The sequence below is a fragment of the Sparus aurata genome, chromosome 15 (assembly GCF_900880675.1).
Source record: "Sparus aurata chromosome 15, fSpaAur1.1, whole genome shotgun sequence".
In the NCBI taxonomy this organism is placed as follows: Eukaryota; Metazoa; Chordata; class Actinopteri; order Spariformes; family Sparidae; genus Sparus; species Sparus aurata.
Genome location: NC_044201.1, coordinates 12922147 through 12935919, shown reverse-complemented (window position 1 = coordinate 12935919; position 13773 = coordinate 12922147). Strand labels below are relative to the sequence as shown.

Genomic DNA, 13773 nt, shown 5'->3' with positions numbered 1-13773 from the left:
GCGGTGGAGAGGGCAGGCGGCTGGGCGGGGGGGCGGGGGTGGACACTGGACGCAATTCTGGACCCTGTCCCTGCCTCTGTGTGCCAGGTCTGCATCACAGTTCATTTCCCAGCCTCCTCTCTCCTCCGCTGTGCTCAGCCAAGCCTCTCAGCAGGTGTCTCTCTGCAGAAGAATTCTGCCACAACACAAGGCTGCAGCTCTCTGCGCTCGGACTCAGAATGGCAAGCAGTGGTCTCCACCTTATAACTAATGACCTCAGTATTTCCAGAGTTTTTGGAGGAAACTGCCCTCGATCTTCCTACCAAACTCCAGTGAGATTGCGCCTCTTAATAAATAAACATGTTCAATATTGATACATTTTGAATAAACAGTGAACACCGCTTTGTGTAGCAGCACTCTGGCTTCATGTCTCTGCAGACTGAAGCTGGGCTTTCATGGGGAAGTAGATGTAAACAAAATGGGACTTAGCCTGGTGCAGCAACTTAATGAAGCAACACATTGCAGTCAACAAGGGTTTTCTACTCTTGAGCAAGAACTGGAGGTGATATTTTATGTCTCTGTCAATAGTAGTCAATGCTAGCCAATGTTAGCCTCAAGGGCTATAATGTGTAGCATTGCTCCAGGATGCCCCTCTCATTAGTTTTTGTGGTCTGACTCAGACATCACCAATGTAATAATCTAGATTTTACATAAAAATATCAAACATGCTTTATATTATCAGGGTGGCCCTGATGAGTCCCTGAGCAGTTTGGAGGCTTAAAACTGGATCTGTAAACCCCTTACATTACAAGATAATCTGTGCCACTGCCCCACAGCATGTTTTGAACGGGAACTGCTCTGGTTTACATCAATCTTAAAATAGGATGTGTAAGCTTTTTGGACACAATAATGACTTCATGGAAACAGACCATAAACTGATAAAAAACTAGCATATGCTGGAGGGAACAACAGCAAAAATACAGAGTAGCATTTTAGGTGCCTGGCTACATCTACTTTTTCCACCTTTTTCAGGTTTGCATGTATTCCACATCGGCTTCAGTTACCCCTTAAAAGATGAAGGCATCCCAGTATAACAACTTTGAAGATAAAGGTGGTGCACTGAATAGTGTCATCAAGAAGCAATCAACAAAGGCACAGCTGGACTTCGGCTGCTTTTTAACTTCACCGTTTGAAGTTAATACACGGAGGCTGGAGCGGTGCCGAGCACCAGGGAAATATTTAAACTGTGTACTTGCACCAGAAAATAAAATGTAAATCTAATATCGCAGAACTCAAAATTGTAAAAGAAAAACCTATGAGATGTGTTGAGAATTATCTTGAAATGGTTTGTATAAATGTGTTTGTTTCTACATTATTGTGTTATCAACGGACTTTCTCGCGGATTGCCGCACTACTACCGCTGTGCTAATGTTTTTCCTGTTCCGTGAAAATGTGTGATTATGTGATGACAAAGTGTGAGACAAAGGTGATGTTGACGCTGTGACAACACCATCATTACTTCCTCCTCGCACTCCTACCTCTAAATGTGTGAATAACACGATTGCATTTTCTGCTGATGAATGGGGAGAAAATGCAATTAAAGAAACCAGGAAAGCCATTCAGCATGATGTATAATGACATCCTATTTATCATATAGGCTGCTGCAGCCCGATGCCAGATAAATCACAAAACTGTTGGTTTAACATGTGTATTCTGTCACCGGTTATCACGGTTGCTTCTTGAACATTACAATTTTAATCTGGCAGTTAGCAATGATGCTGTGTTGTTGTGGAGGAAAAGCAAACATTTATATCTAAATGAAGGTGTCTTGCTAATGTTAACATGTAGAATTACAGTGGGACTTTTCCTTTAATTTCATCATTGTTTTTATGTCTGTGTACACTATACTTCTGTCCTGCTGTTGCTAGTGGATGTGGTAACCAAGGTAACATCTCTAGTGGCCTGCAATTTGAGAGTATGGTGCCCTGTAATGTTGTCTCCATGTTACCATAGAAAATGTTCTCTGTTCCACAGCACACGCTGTATAAGGGTGCTTAGGGGGCTGACGCTCCTCGGCAGAGCAAATACTAAGGCAGTTAATTAGGGTTTATGGAAAAATCAATATTGTGACAGTGGTTCAAGGAAGACATTTTCAATTAAATGTATTCACCTCATCCTGTTCTTTTTGTCAGTTGGATTTTCAGTCACATAAATATGAGATGATATAATTTGCAAATGAACTGCCATTAAGTGATAGTGCTATTACACATAATAGGAGCAATAATATAACAAAAGCGCCATTAAATAAAAGAAATAAAACACCCAATAATTATTACATCAGTTATGACAGCATTTCTTAACATAAACTTCAACCCACCACCATGAAATAGCTAAATCATCCCAGCACTTTAACTAGAATACCCCACTGTGCACAGGCCTAAGTAGACAAGAAGAGCAAGGAAACTGTATGCATTATACATTGTGCATTACATTTATAGCCCGGTGTACTCTCCTGAAGAGATGACTTAACAAGAAAGCTTGAACACAAGCACCTCGTCTTGGTTGGAATTGGAAGATACTGGCTTTTTCAGAAGAAAGGCCAGCAGTTTTGCAAGCCTAAAACGCAATAACTGGAAGTCCAATCAAATCTAAACTGTTTAAAGATACAGGTATTTAGGTATTTTTTTTAGCATTTAAGTGTTACCCTACAATATTGGAAATGCACCCAGTTGTTGAGATGTTTTTAGGTTTTTAAACAAAGTCAACAAAGCAGACACATAATGAGAGAGAGAAACAGAAAGGCCAATGTGTGTTGATTAATTGGACAATCAAAACAACACTATGTAGGCACACTTTAGAACAACCCCTTTTAAAGGTCCAGTTTGTAGGAAAGTTGTCTCATTCCCAACTCCTCAAACACTGAAGATTGGTCGGCTGCCATCCCAAAGCATCTGTATTTGAATGAAAATCTACTCTGTAACAAAGCTTTTAAGCTCCTATAAAAGTTTGCAAAGATCGTGTTGTTTTAATTGACGACCTTGATGCACACATACTGGCTTGCTTTACCTTTCTGTTTGAAGCAAGTATGCTCCATTACAAATGTGTATAAAAATGGTTGGTCATTTTTTTACATTAATGTTTTGTTTATAATAAAACATATGTGAACTATACTGTACTGGTAAATATTACTTAGAGGTCCGCTCAAAGCTGCAAAGACCAATGAAATGCAATTTCAAACTGTTTGTATACATTTCTGAAAGGCTCAAGTATAACTGTCAGAAGATGCATGAATTAAGCAAATTCTGCCCTTAAAAAGAGCTTGTACTGTACATTTGCATTGCCCTTTTGAATTATAACGCAGAGTCTATATTTATTGATGTGCACACGGAATGCTGTGGCTCCAGGTAAAGCAAACACAGGAAGCAAAACTGTAGATGAATATATCATTCTTATGGGGCATGGCTGTCACTTTAATTGAGACGTTGACTATTGCATATTCAAGTATGTGCTGCACTCGGCTGCGTTAGCCAATCACGAATGCAGTGTGCTGCCATTGGCTGAGCTGCGGAGAGAGCCGTGCACTGTGCTGTGAGGGGCAGGCGGAGGGGGGCTCTCTATCTCCTCTGCGCTCTCCCATTCAACCTCTGTAGTCAGCAGAACGGGTGGCTGAGCGGAGCAGCACAGCATCCACGGCTACAGCATCCTGCAGATGACTCTGCTTCACAGAGGAGAGGGAGGGGAAAAAAAGAACAAGTGCTGCCAGAGAGAAAAGGATAGATCTACGGATGAGGAGAGACTGAAAGGGGAGGAAAAGCACAGGAGTAAGAGCAGGAAATGAGAGGAGTAAACACCGCTGCCTGCCTGAGGACCACTGCAGCTGTACTAAATCTGGGGCTGTCAGGCCAACCCTCAGCAAAGCAGTGAGTGAGAGCGGTGAGGGAGCAGACGAGGAAAAGATTTGAGAGCTGATCTCATCACTCTGGACTAGCAGGGATGGGAACCCAGGGAGCTTTTCTGGCAGCAGATCAAACTTCACACAGAAAAAGTGCCTTCGGATCCCCAGTCTGAACCTGACCCGTCAGAGGAGTGAGGAAAACAGGCAAAACAAGAGAGTTACCCTGTTGGTTCCTGAAAGGTGAGACCTCATACGGAAACTCTGACGACTGCACTGCTGAGTACAGCCCAGCTGCTGTCCTCTTCCCAAGTCCCCCCTCGGTCCTCCCTCACACCTGCCTGCTCCCGGTGAATGTCTTCTCTGCATGCGCTCCCACTGCTCGGCAGTTGAACACACTCATGGTCGATGCCAAGGGAAGGAACATGAAATGTCTGACTTTCTTCTTAATGCTTCCTGAGTCAGTGAAAAGCAAGTCAAGTAAGAGCTCCAAGAAAGGGAATGCCAGTGGTGGCTCCAAGCTGCCCCCAGTCTGTTATGAGATAATCACTCTGAGGAGCAAGAAAAAGAAGAAGATGGCAGCGGACATTTTTCCCACCAAAAAGCCGGCATCCACCACCACAGTGCAACAGTACCAGCAGCAGAACCTAAACAATAACAACACCATACAGAACTGTAACTGGCAAGGACTCTACTCCACTATAAGAGAAAGGTAGGAACAGACAGCAAGTTTTTTTTCTTTCTGAACTGGGAACCATTTCTGCTGTCAAAACAGTTTTCATTACCATTATATGTAGGGGAGATGAATTTGGCTTTTTTATTAGAAAATGTCAAAAAGTTTAGTATGAAAGAAAATGTATGTTCCACTACATTTGAATTGCCTGTTTTCTGAACAGAATCTCCCTTAAATCTAAACTGTTTCACAAAACATTTATATAGGTAATCACTCTTGTATATTTAGGTATATTTTAGGTATATTTGTGTGTGTGTGTATGTGTGTGTGAGAGTGTGGGTGGGTGTTCCCTGTGCCCTGCCCTCAATCTGCTGGGGGGTATCTCTGTTTACACCCTCTCCTGCTCGTCCAGACTTTGCCGCTCTGACATAACAGAGGGCGGACAGGCACTGGGTGCGTTTGATATGCACAACAGGCAGAGGCTGCTCCGTGCTAAAAGCAAAATATTTACCTTGGCCTATCAGTAAAAGACCCCAGCTGTCCGGAGCAAAATGCGTACTTTCCGACCTGGCTTTGTTGTCTCTCCAGAACATCATGGGGCTGTTTACCCACCCCTGTGACATGTTCCACTACTCAATAATATATGAACACAGCTTTATTGTTGGTCCCATTCTTTCACAGTGGGGATTTTCCATTCAGTTCATTGTCTTGTTTGCCAGTATGTCATGTAGACATAAAGAGCTGAAAAATGATAGACTTTTGAAAATGTTTTTGTGTCTAAGTGTGCTGTGTAAGATTTTCAAATCAATAAAAGGTCTTAAATATCGCCTGAAACCGTTGGGACACTCGACATAATCATATAACTCTTGCTTTTAGAGTTGCAGAGAAAATAAACATAAATGTATGCAACTTTTTTCGCTTTGACATCAGCTAAATTGGCCATTGATTGGTAGTTTTATTATTCATTTACATAATAGGCCTAAGTGCACTATTCTTCTTTAATTCTGATGCAAATGACTCCAAGTTGAGCTTTTTTCTTCTCTTCTCAAGAAAATGAACAGAATACAACATACACAATAAATGTCTCCTTTTGTTTCTTTCCCTTTCTAGAAATTCAGTAATGTTCAACAATGAGCTGATGGCAGATGTTCACTTTGTGGTGGGTCAGACTGGAAGGACCCAGCGGCTGCCGGGACACAGGGTAAGAAATCTCATCAACCAGTAAGATCACGGCAGCATGGAGGAAATTAACAAACCAGCAATCAGGCCCAGTGTTGTTCATATCATATCAGCATAAAAATAATCTTCCTCACTGCCAGCTGTAATAGAACTAAAATCCTTTGTGCTCGGCTCTCACTTCCGCACCATGTGTCTTTTTCGAGACAGTCCTCAATTATTTATGCAAATGAGGCTGAAGGATGGAGGCACAGAGTGAGCGAAGGAGGAAGGGATATCCTCTTCGGCAGTCATCTCACACAGAATGGATCGCCTTTGTCTCTGCTTTAGCTCAGTTTTCTCACAGGCAGCTCTGCAATTATGCAACTTTTAATCAAACACATCCAGCGGCACACAGTTGCAATAATAAGGCATATAGACAAACATGCATTCAACTCCGCATTTCACTTCCAGGAAATACTTATGTGCGCATTTACTTAATCATATTTTTGAATTTTGGAAAGACAGAACAATGACTACTATACATGGTCAAATTGGGCCCATATTAATCTTGTTTATTCTAGTTATAACCAGCAGGTCAGCTTGACCTCTTTGTTAAATTCACTCCCTGACCTCTTTTCAAGATGTTCACATAAATGATTGATTGAGGTTTATAGTTGCCTAGACCATGTGCCTCATCTTAGAGCACATCATTCCCTCTACTCTTTTTGAATATGATTATAACATTCACATTAAATCTGCTAAGTGATTTTGCAGCCCTTACTTTGGCCCTACTATCCACTCCAGATCTACCCTGTCAGATGAGCATGGCCTGGGTCATCTTTTTTGCTCTTTCTATGGGACTCAAATGTATTATCTATGATTGGTAGCTGCAGTGCACTTTGTGCATTTGTAGAAAGCAGTTATGGAAGAACATTGTGGAAGACTTGACTGCACTTTATGCTGAGACATTATGCCAATGGGATATAATGACGCTCAGGGCAGCAATCTTTATTGTGTTCTTTTGGCAGGAGTTCAGTCTTGCGTCATGATTTAATTTACAAAGTTATATATCCTTAGTGGATGGAGGATGCAGCAGGGAGCTAATAGCAGTAATTTATGTGAACATCTGTAAAATACAAAATGGGTCAAGAGGTGGGACCCATCTTATTCCAATATGCTGTATTTATATACTTGTCTCTAAATCCACATAAAAAACAACTAAGCCAAACTGGAAACAGAAACATGGATTTCAGTGTGTAGCGACAACAACAACAACAACAGTATTGTTTTTATAAACCCTTGTTTGCACGGTTTATTTTAGACAGGGTTCACAGCAATTTACTTGCCTGTGTGCCTTTTTTGAGAGAATTTATACCACCCACAGACCCACCTACACATACTTGTGCTGCACACACAGACATAAAACATGAATGTGCTTGTAGTGTAATTACAGAATTCATAACATTGTATACAGTGCCTATTACTGAAATAATTAGTCGCATTGTGTTGCATCTGATTTCATCAGTGAGTTCAGACTCATTAATTTGAGTAAATTGAACTTAAGCTGCAATCTGTTCAGTTGTGTTATTAGGATTTCCTATTTTTCTATTGTTTTGTTTTTTATCAGAGGAAATCTTGCTCATTAGAAATCTGCCTCCCCGTCCTCAGGGGAAATAGCAAACTGACTGAGAACTGCTCATTATGTGAGAATCTCAACAGGTTCAATTCCTCCAGTGATTAGAATGGAGGCACTGTTCAAAATTCATATATAGATGTGCTCTTTTGTAAAAAGTAAGACCTACATGTGAATGAATTGCATTGAGTACAGTTCCCATCTCAAGTAATCTGTCTCTTTTCCTGAATGTTACTACACATCATGTGGCTGCAAATTAAATCACAGACAAACTTAAGCATGTTTTCGTTTCTCTGTTCACTCTGTTCACTCTGTCACCGTGTTTTCTCTTCTTCTTCCAATAGTATGTCTTGGCTGTGGGCAGCTCAGTATTCCACGCAATGTTTTATGGTGAACTGGCTGAGAACAAGGATGAAATCCATATTCCAGATGTGGAACCGGCAGCGTTTCTGGCAATGCTGAAGTAAGGATTCTCCTCTTTCTTAACCCTATAACATAGAGCATTTACTTCAGCTGGCCCCATTTTGTGATCTTATGATACCACAATTTCAACAAATAATATCGTCTTTAGCAGCTATTTCAATTTGATGTATGGTAGAGCAGATATCTGGCACCTGTTTAGTTCTTAGCTTGCCAGACAAATTAAATGACAGTTTTTTTCCTCTATCTTTTAGTAGAATCTGTATCTATTAATTTCATGTCATAATTTTTTCTTCACGCTGAATCACTTCTTTTCAACCTCCTCCTGGCTGCTCTATCACTTTCTCAGTTTCATTTTCTGTGTCCTTGTAAGAGAGCTAGAGTTGGTGGTGGACTGTAGTGTAGGAGGAATACTACTGTGTTGTTCGATTAGTCTGCACAGTGATTTCATTCTGTTTAGATTGTTGTTAAATTGTAGACATGATTTTGACTGATGTAGCAATGCTGTTGCTTACAACGCAACAAATCATATCAGTAAGCTCTTAACCACAACCAACTGAAGTGTCAAATGAAAATAGTTTTGTTATATTTATCATACCATATGGTCTGATTTTGCAGTACAATTATCATCTTAACAAAAATGTCTATTGCATTTAATTTCTGTGGCACTCAATCTGTTGTCTTTTAACCAAGAATGTCAATTTTTTTTTGTCAACAGGTACATTTACTGTGATGAGATTGACCTGTGTGCTGACACAGTTTTGGCAACTCTTTATGCTGCCAAGAAGTACATTGTCCCTCACCTGGCACGTGCCTGCGTCAACTTCCTGGAGACCAGCCTGAGTGCCAAGAATGCCTGTGTGTTACTCTCTCAGAGCTGCCTGTTCGAGGAGCCAGAGCTGACACAGCGCTGCTGGGAGGTGATTGATGCGCAGGCCGAGCTGGCGCTACGCTCGGAGGGCTTCTGCGACATCGACTCCCAGACCCTGGAGAGTATCCTACAGCGAGAGACACTCAATGCTAAAGAGATAGTGGTATTTGAGGCAGCACTCAACTGGGCTGAGGCTGAGTGCCAAAGACAGGAGCTCACCTCGTCAACTGATAACAAGCGTAAGGTTTTGGGCAAGGCCATGTTCCTGATACGTATCCCTACGATGGCTCTGGATGATTTTGCCAACGGAGCAGCCCAGTCGGGTGTGTTGACACTGACTGAGACCAATGACATATTCCTGTGGTACACAGCAGCAAAGAAGCCTGAGCTGGAGTTTGTCAGCCAGCCTAGGAAGGGCCTGACACCCCAGCGCTGCCACAGATTCCAGTCCTGTGCCTACCGAAGCAATCAGTGGCGCTATCGGGGCCGCTGTGACAGTATACAGTTTGCAGTGGATAAAAGAGTTTTCATTGCTGGTTTTGGACTGTATGGATCCAGCTGTGGCTCAGCAGAGTACAGTGCCAAGATTGAGTTGAAACGTCAAGGTGTACTTCTGGGACAAAATCTCAGTAAATATTTCTCTGACGGTTCCAGCAACACCTTTCCTGTTTGGTTCGAGTATCCAGTCCAGATCGAGCCTGATACCTTCTACACTGCCAGTGTGGTTCTGGATGGGAACGAGCTGAGCTACTTTGGACAAGAAGGGATGACAGAGGTGCAGTGTGGGAAAGTGACATTTCAGTTCCAGTGCTCCTCGGACAGCACTAACGGCACAGGGGTGCAGGGGGGACAGATTCCTGAGCTCATCTTCTACGCTTGACAGCCCCTGTACATACATTCAACAGATCTTCAGTGCACTTATGGAAAATAGAAAAATATCACTCTGTGCATAGTGTCACTTTCTGTTATTTATTTTCATCACTATTGTTAAAGAAATCTCAGACCTGCGAAGGGGTCTTGTGTGGTTTTCATTTCAGTAATTGGTCCATTTGAGTAGGACCAGATATATGTTTCAAGATGTTGAATCGTCCAAATACACAGATGAAAAAAAGTCCTAAAGATAAAAAAAATATGTTGCACTAAACGTGCATGTACATATAAATATATGTAAATTCCAAAATGTATATGATGCCACGACTGTGGCCAATGCTGCCCACAAAGATATCTTATATGATGAATATGCTACAGTATGTTTATTATTTCTATGCTTGCATAGAATGCACATATATAGCAGCAATACTTCACATTCTATATTCTGAAACAAGCATTTCATGCCATGACTCAGTCTGGACCATCAGCATTATACATGAAGTGAAAAAGGCTGTATGATACCTAATATCATTCTAAAATTTCATGAGGCATCTATATTTGAGTGGTTTTAATTGAATCTGCAGCTTTTTGATACTTCGAATCTAGTAACGGGGCACTTAGAGAGGGCTTGAGGGGTCTTAGATTAGGGAGCACTAGATATAATGAGACACATAAGCCCTACAGTATCTCTCTGTAGCATGTTGCTCTGCACCTACACTCATCTCAGTCACTCCAGTGGGGATTCATTTAGATCAGTCTCATTATGTTAACAGTAAAACTTTACTTAAAGTTGTCACCATTCACCACTGCGTGGTAGAGTGAAAGATTTCTTTGGTTTTCTATGTAAATCTGTCTGCATTGCAGTACTTACAGCATGGGCAGAACTGTTCCATTTCATCTACAGTGTAATACTAATTGTTCTGGCGCCTTTGTTTTGTTTACAGCAAAAAGATCAATGATTGATTCAGTGTTAGAGGCTGTTTATCTTATGGACTTTTACTTCTCTTTGTTAAAAAAAAAACAAAACAAAACTCTGTACACGCTGAACTGCTGAGCACTCCCTCCCAATGTGATCATACAGTATCAGTACTTGCAGAAGCATACTGTTTATGCTACAGAATTGCACTGATGTAGGTTTGTAATTGAAATGGTTAGTTTGTTTTATTTGTTCTTTTTAATAAGGCAGGTTTTTTTATTTATTTTTTTTATTTACTGTGATTCTTATTTTTTTTGTTTCTGGCATAGGATAAACATCCACAGGCTCGTCTGCTGACGACAACTGATGGACAAACTGGCATTCATGTCCTGTGTTTACGTGCTACAGTGCTGGGAGACCAACGAATGTGTATGATTGTTGATGATGCAAATAAACAAAACAAGTGGTACATATAGGTTGTACATCCCATCTGTGAAAGCGATAACGCTACATACCTTGCCTGAAATTAGGAGATGGGGACAGATGATGCCCTTCAGCACTGCAGTGGTTTACAATGCCAAGGAGAGCAGCTGTCTGCAGATTGATGATCCCTATCTTCATGCCACTTACACACCCCGCTTTTTGTTTGTCAAACTCTATGCTGCATCCCACTGAAATCCACAACACAATACCACGCTTTCCTTGATATGAATTTTGATAAGTATGGCTTTTTGATGTGCCATCACTTCTATACAGACATGAAGATCAGGCCTGAAAAAGTGTGTACTTTAATCACACTGTCCAAATTGCTTTGACACCAGCGAGTATTAAAGTAACGCCTTGTCATTCAGAGACAAGACATCATGCCCAGAGACAAGGTCCATAGTTTATTGCACAGACAACTACTGTAAGTGAACTTTGTGCTGCTTGTGAGCTAGCCAGCACAGCTAACCTGTATCTGCTCATAGGTGAGTCCCATCACCACATCATCAGCTAAGATGGTCCCTGTGCATCCTCTTAAGTAATTTCTTTTCATGTTGCTTACTTGCTAGTCCAATACTGCATAAATATTCCAACAGTTTCTTTATTCAAGTTAAGCTATCCAGGTTGAATAAAGTCAGCAGAGTAAAACAATTTCTCTAGCTGCTTCCAGGTCTTGGAGTAAAGTATAATGTGATTTTCGTTGTTTCATTCAGGAACTGCTATCAAAGTCCATATATTGATACTGGCATCAGAATTTTTTTAACAATATCCAGCCCTAGTGATGACCACACGGCATACAATACTGAATTTTTATGGGTTGCACTTAAAAAGACTGGCTCCTTGACATGGCCATCACATGTTTTCAAGTATAAAGAGATAAAGGGAGAACGATATTTCAATCCTAAACGTCTAAAAGAAACCTAAACTGATGAATTCCCAGTATACCACACTGGCTGTTTGACTCAAGGTCGATCTCGATGTGTCTGTCTGCTGATAGAAAAAGACAAAAATCGATGAGAGGGTTTCTACTCTGGTTCATATCTTTGGCTTAGACACACTTTTTTCATAAGTGCTTCACTTGTGTTTAAGATGAAGTTGAAATTCCAATCACAGATAAAGTTGCTCAAGCACTGGCAAAACAAAGGATTAATAAAGACACTTCATGGATTTTTTTTTTTTTTTTTTACTTTCTCCACCTGCCTGATTTGCTGTAAAAGTTAAAAAACATAAGATGAGTCATTTACTAAATCTCGAGACAAATTATATCTCTTTCATGAACTGTATGCTCATTATACCTCTAGGGAGCCTATGGCAGGTACTTGATTACCAAAGCATTCAATAATGCTGAGACCAACTTTGACATCGCCAATGAGCATGAAGCCCTTGATGAATTGAACTCAATATGTTGGGGGACTCTGCGCTTCAGCACAATTTTTCATGATTGTGGCACTAATGTTGTAAGCAAGATCATTAATTGCACTGGAGGCAGCAGGGGACTAGAATGTGCCAGGAGTCAGGAGCAAGCGTGCTTTCATCAGACACAGAGAAACACACCTATTTTCATTTTGCTAACTGATCTATGACGGCAAATTTACAATTAAGGTTCAGTATAGTTACATCAACGCGTAAAAGAAACCACAAGCACCCGGGAAGGAAACACAAAAATCCCGGCAACACTTATTTCTTTTTGTCCCAGAACAATTACTACTGAAGCGTATCGACCTGACATTTTTTTGGTGTTGGTTACATTCAGCTCATGAGGCAGGAGTGCTGCCAGAGGCTACCAGCTCACTGCCAGAACAGTGGTGGGAACAGCTCTGTTCTTCATGGAGCACATTACCAAAAACTACTTCAGTCAGCAGCTGTGTTGACATTTCTAATCACTTGTTCTTACAGAGCAGATATTACTCTTCCAAAACCTTTTAAGATATAAATCTATCATTGACTCATTATGTGATTACTGAAATGAAAACAAAGCATTTCTTATTTTATAAGAGGTGACAATTATTGCGGTTTAATTCTGTGAATTAAATGCAATTAAATCCTACAGGGCTATGAATAAAACGCGTGGTTAGGCATCTAATTGTAATTAGTTTGTCAGAAACGGGAACACAGGTGAGCCTGTGTATTCCTGGTAAGGAAGTCAGTGTGGTGATGCAGTATTTTCTCCAAATATTCAAAATTAATGATAACTATCTAGCACTGTTTTCAGGATTGCTCACTAACTTATACAGTGCTGGCATCCTGTTTGATTTTACCACTGAAATCTTCATGTATAATTCAAAGTATTTATAGCCCTACATCTGTTTATCAGAGGATAAAAGAGGATCACATGTATTATTTGTCATTAATCATAAATGTGACTGGGAATTCTGTATATGACATAGACAGGCTAGGGGGAAGGGAAAAGGGAACAAGAGTTGGTGCATACCAACACAGACTGGACACATATTTCACAGGAAAGTCTCACTGAGGGTTTAATTACTGTTCAATACGAATTAAGGATGAAAAGATTCAGTCTGACATGAGGGAGGACTGTGGATTACCACTGATCAACATTCTTAATGCTGTGTAAGATTGATTATACCGAGTCTAGATAAGTCTGTGAACTGAACAAAAAAGGCCCTTCGGTATCTAAGAGGGATGGTGTTGTTTCCTTTTTCTATGGTAAACATGCATAAATCACACCACAGACTACTGGGCATATTAACGTCGTTCCAGACAAAAATGTTCACCCCAGAGACAAAAATCCCAAACAAGTGAAAAGAAAACAGTGAAAGTTACTATGTTCTGTTGCGTTACCGTATCAAACATTGGTCTGTTTACTGCAGGCAATAACATATCCACCCCTGAACATCCTGATAATTTCCATCCGAGC

At 40.8% G+C, this 13773-nt stretch overlaps 1 protein-coding gene across 1 annotated transcript; it reads left to right on the top strand.

The window, feature by feature from the left end:
- Positions 1–3575: 3575 nt before the first annotated feature.
- Positions 3576–10885, top strand: btbd3b (BTB (POZ) domain containing 3b). The gene is made up of 4 exons (XM_030441742.1): positions 3576–4583; positions 5655–5745; positions 7680–7798; positions 8474–10885. The coding sequence occupies exons 1-4, from the start codon at positions 4273–4275 to the stop codon at positions 9504–9506; spliced, it is 1554 nt and encodes a 517-aa protein (XP_030297602.1). The 5' UTR covers positions 3576–4272; the 3' UTR covers positions 9507–10885.
- The last annotated feature ends 2888 nt before the right edge of the window (positions 10886–13773 follow it).

Excerpts from the sequence above, each read along its gene's own strand:
- btbd3b (XM_030441742.1), top strand. The coding sequence starts at position 4,273 with ATGGTCGATGCCAAGGGAAGGAACATGAAATGTCTGACTTTCTTCTTA. Across the intron at positions 5,746-7,679 it reads AGCGGCTGCCGGGACACAGG|TATGTCTTGGCTGTGGGCAG; the intron begins GTAAGAAATCTC and ends TTCTTCCAATAG. Across the intron at positions 7,799-8,473 it reads GCGTTTCTGGCAATGCTGAA|GTACATTTACTGTGATGAGA; the intron begins GTAAGGATTCTC and ends TTTTGTCAACAG.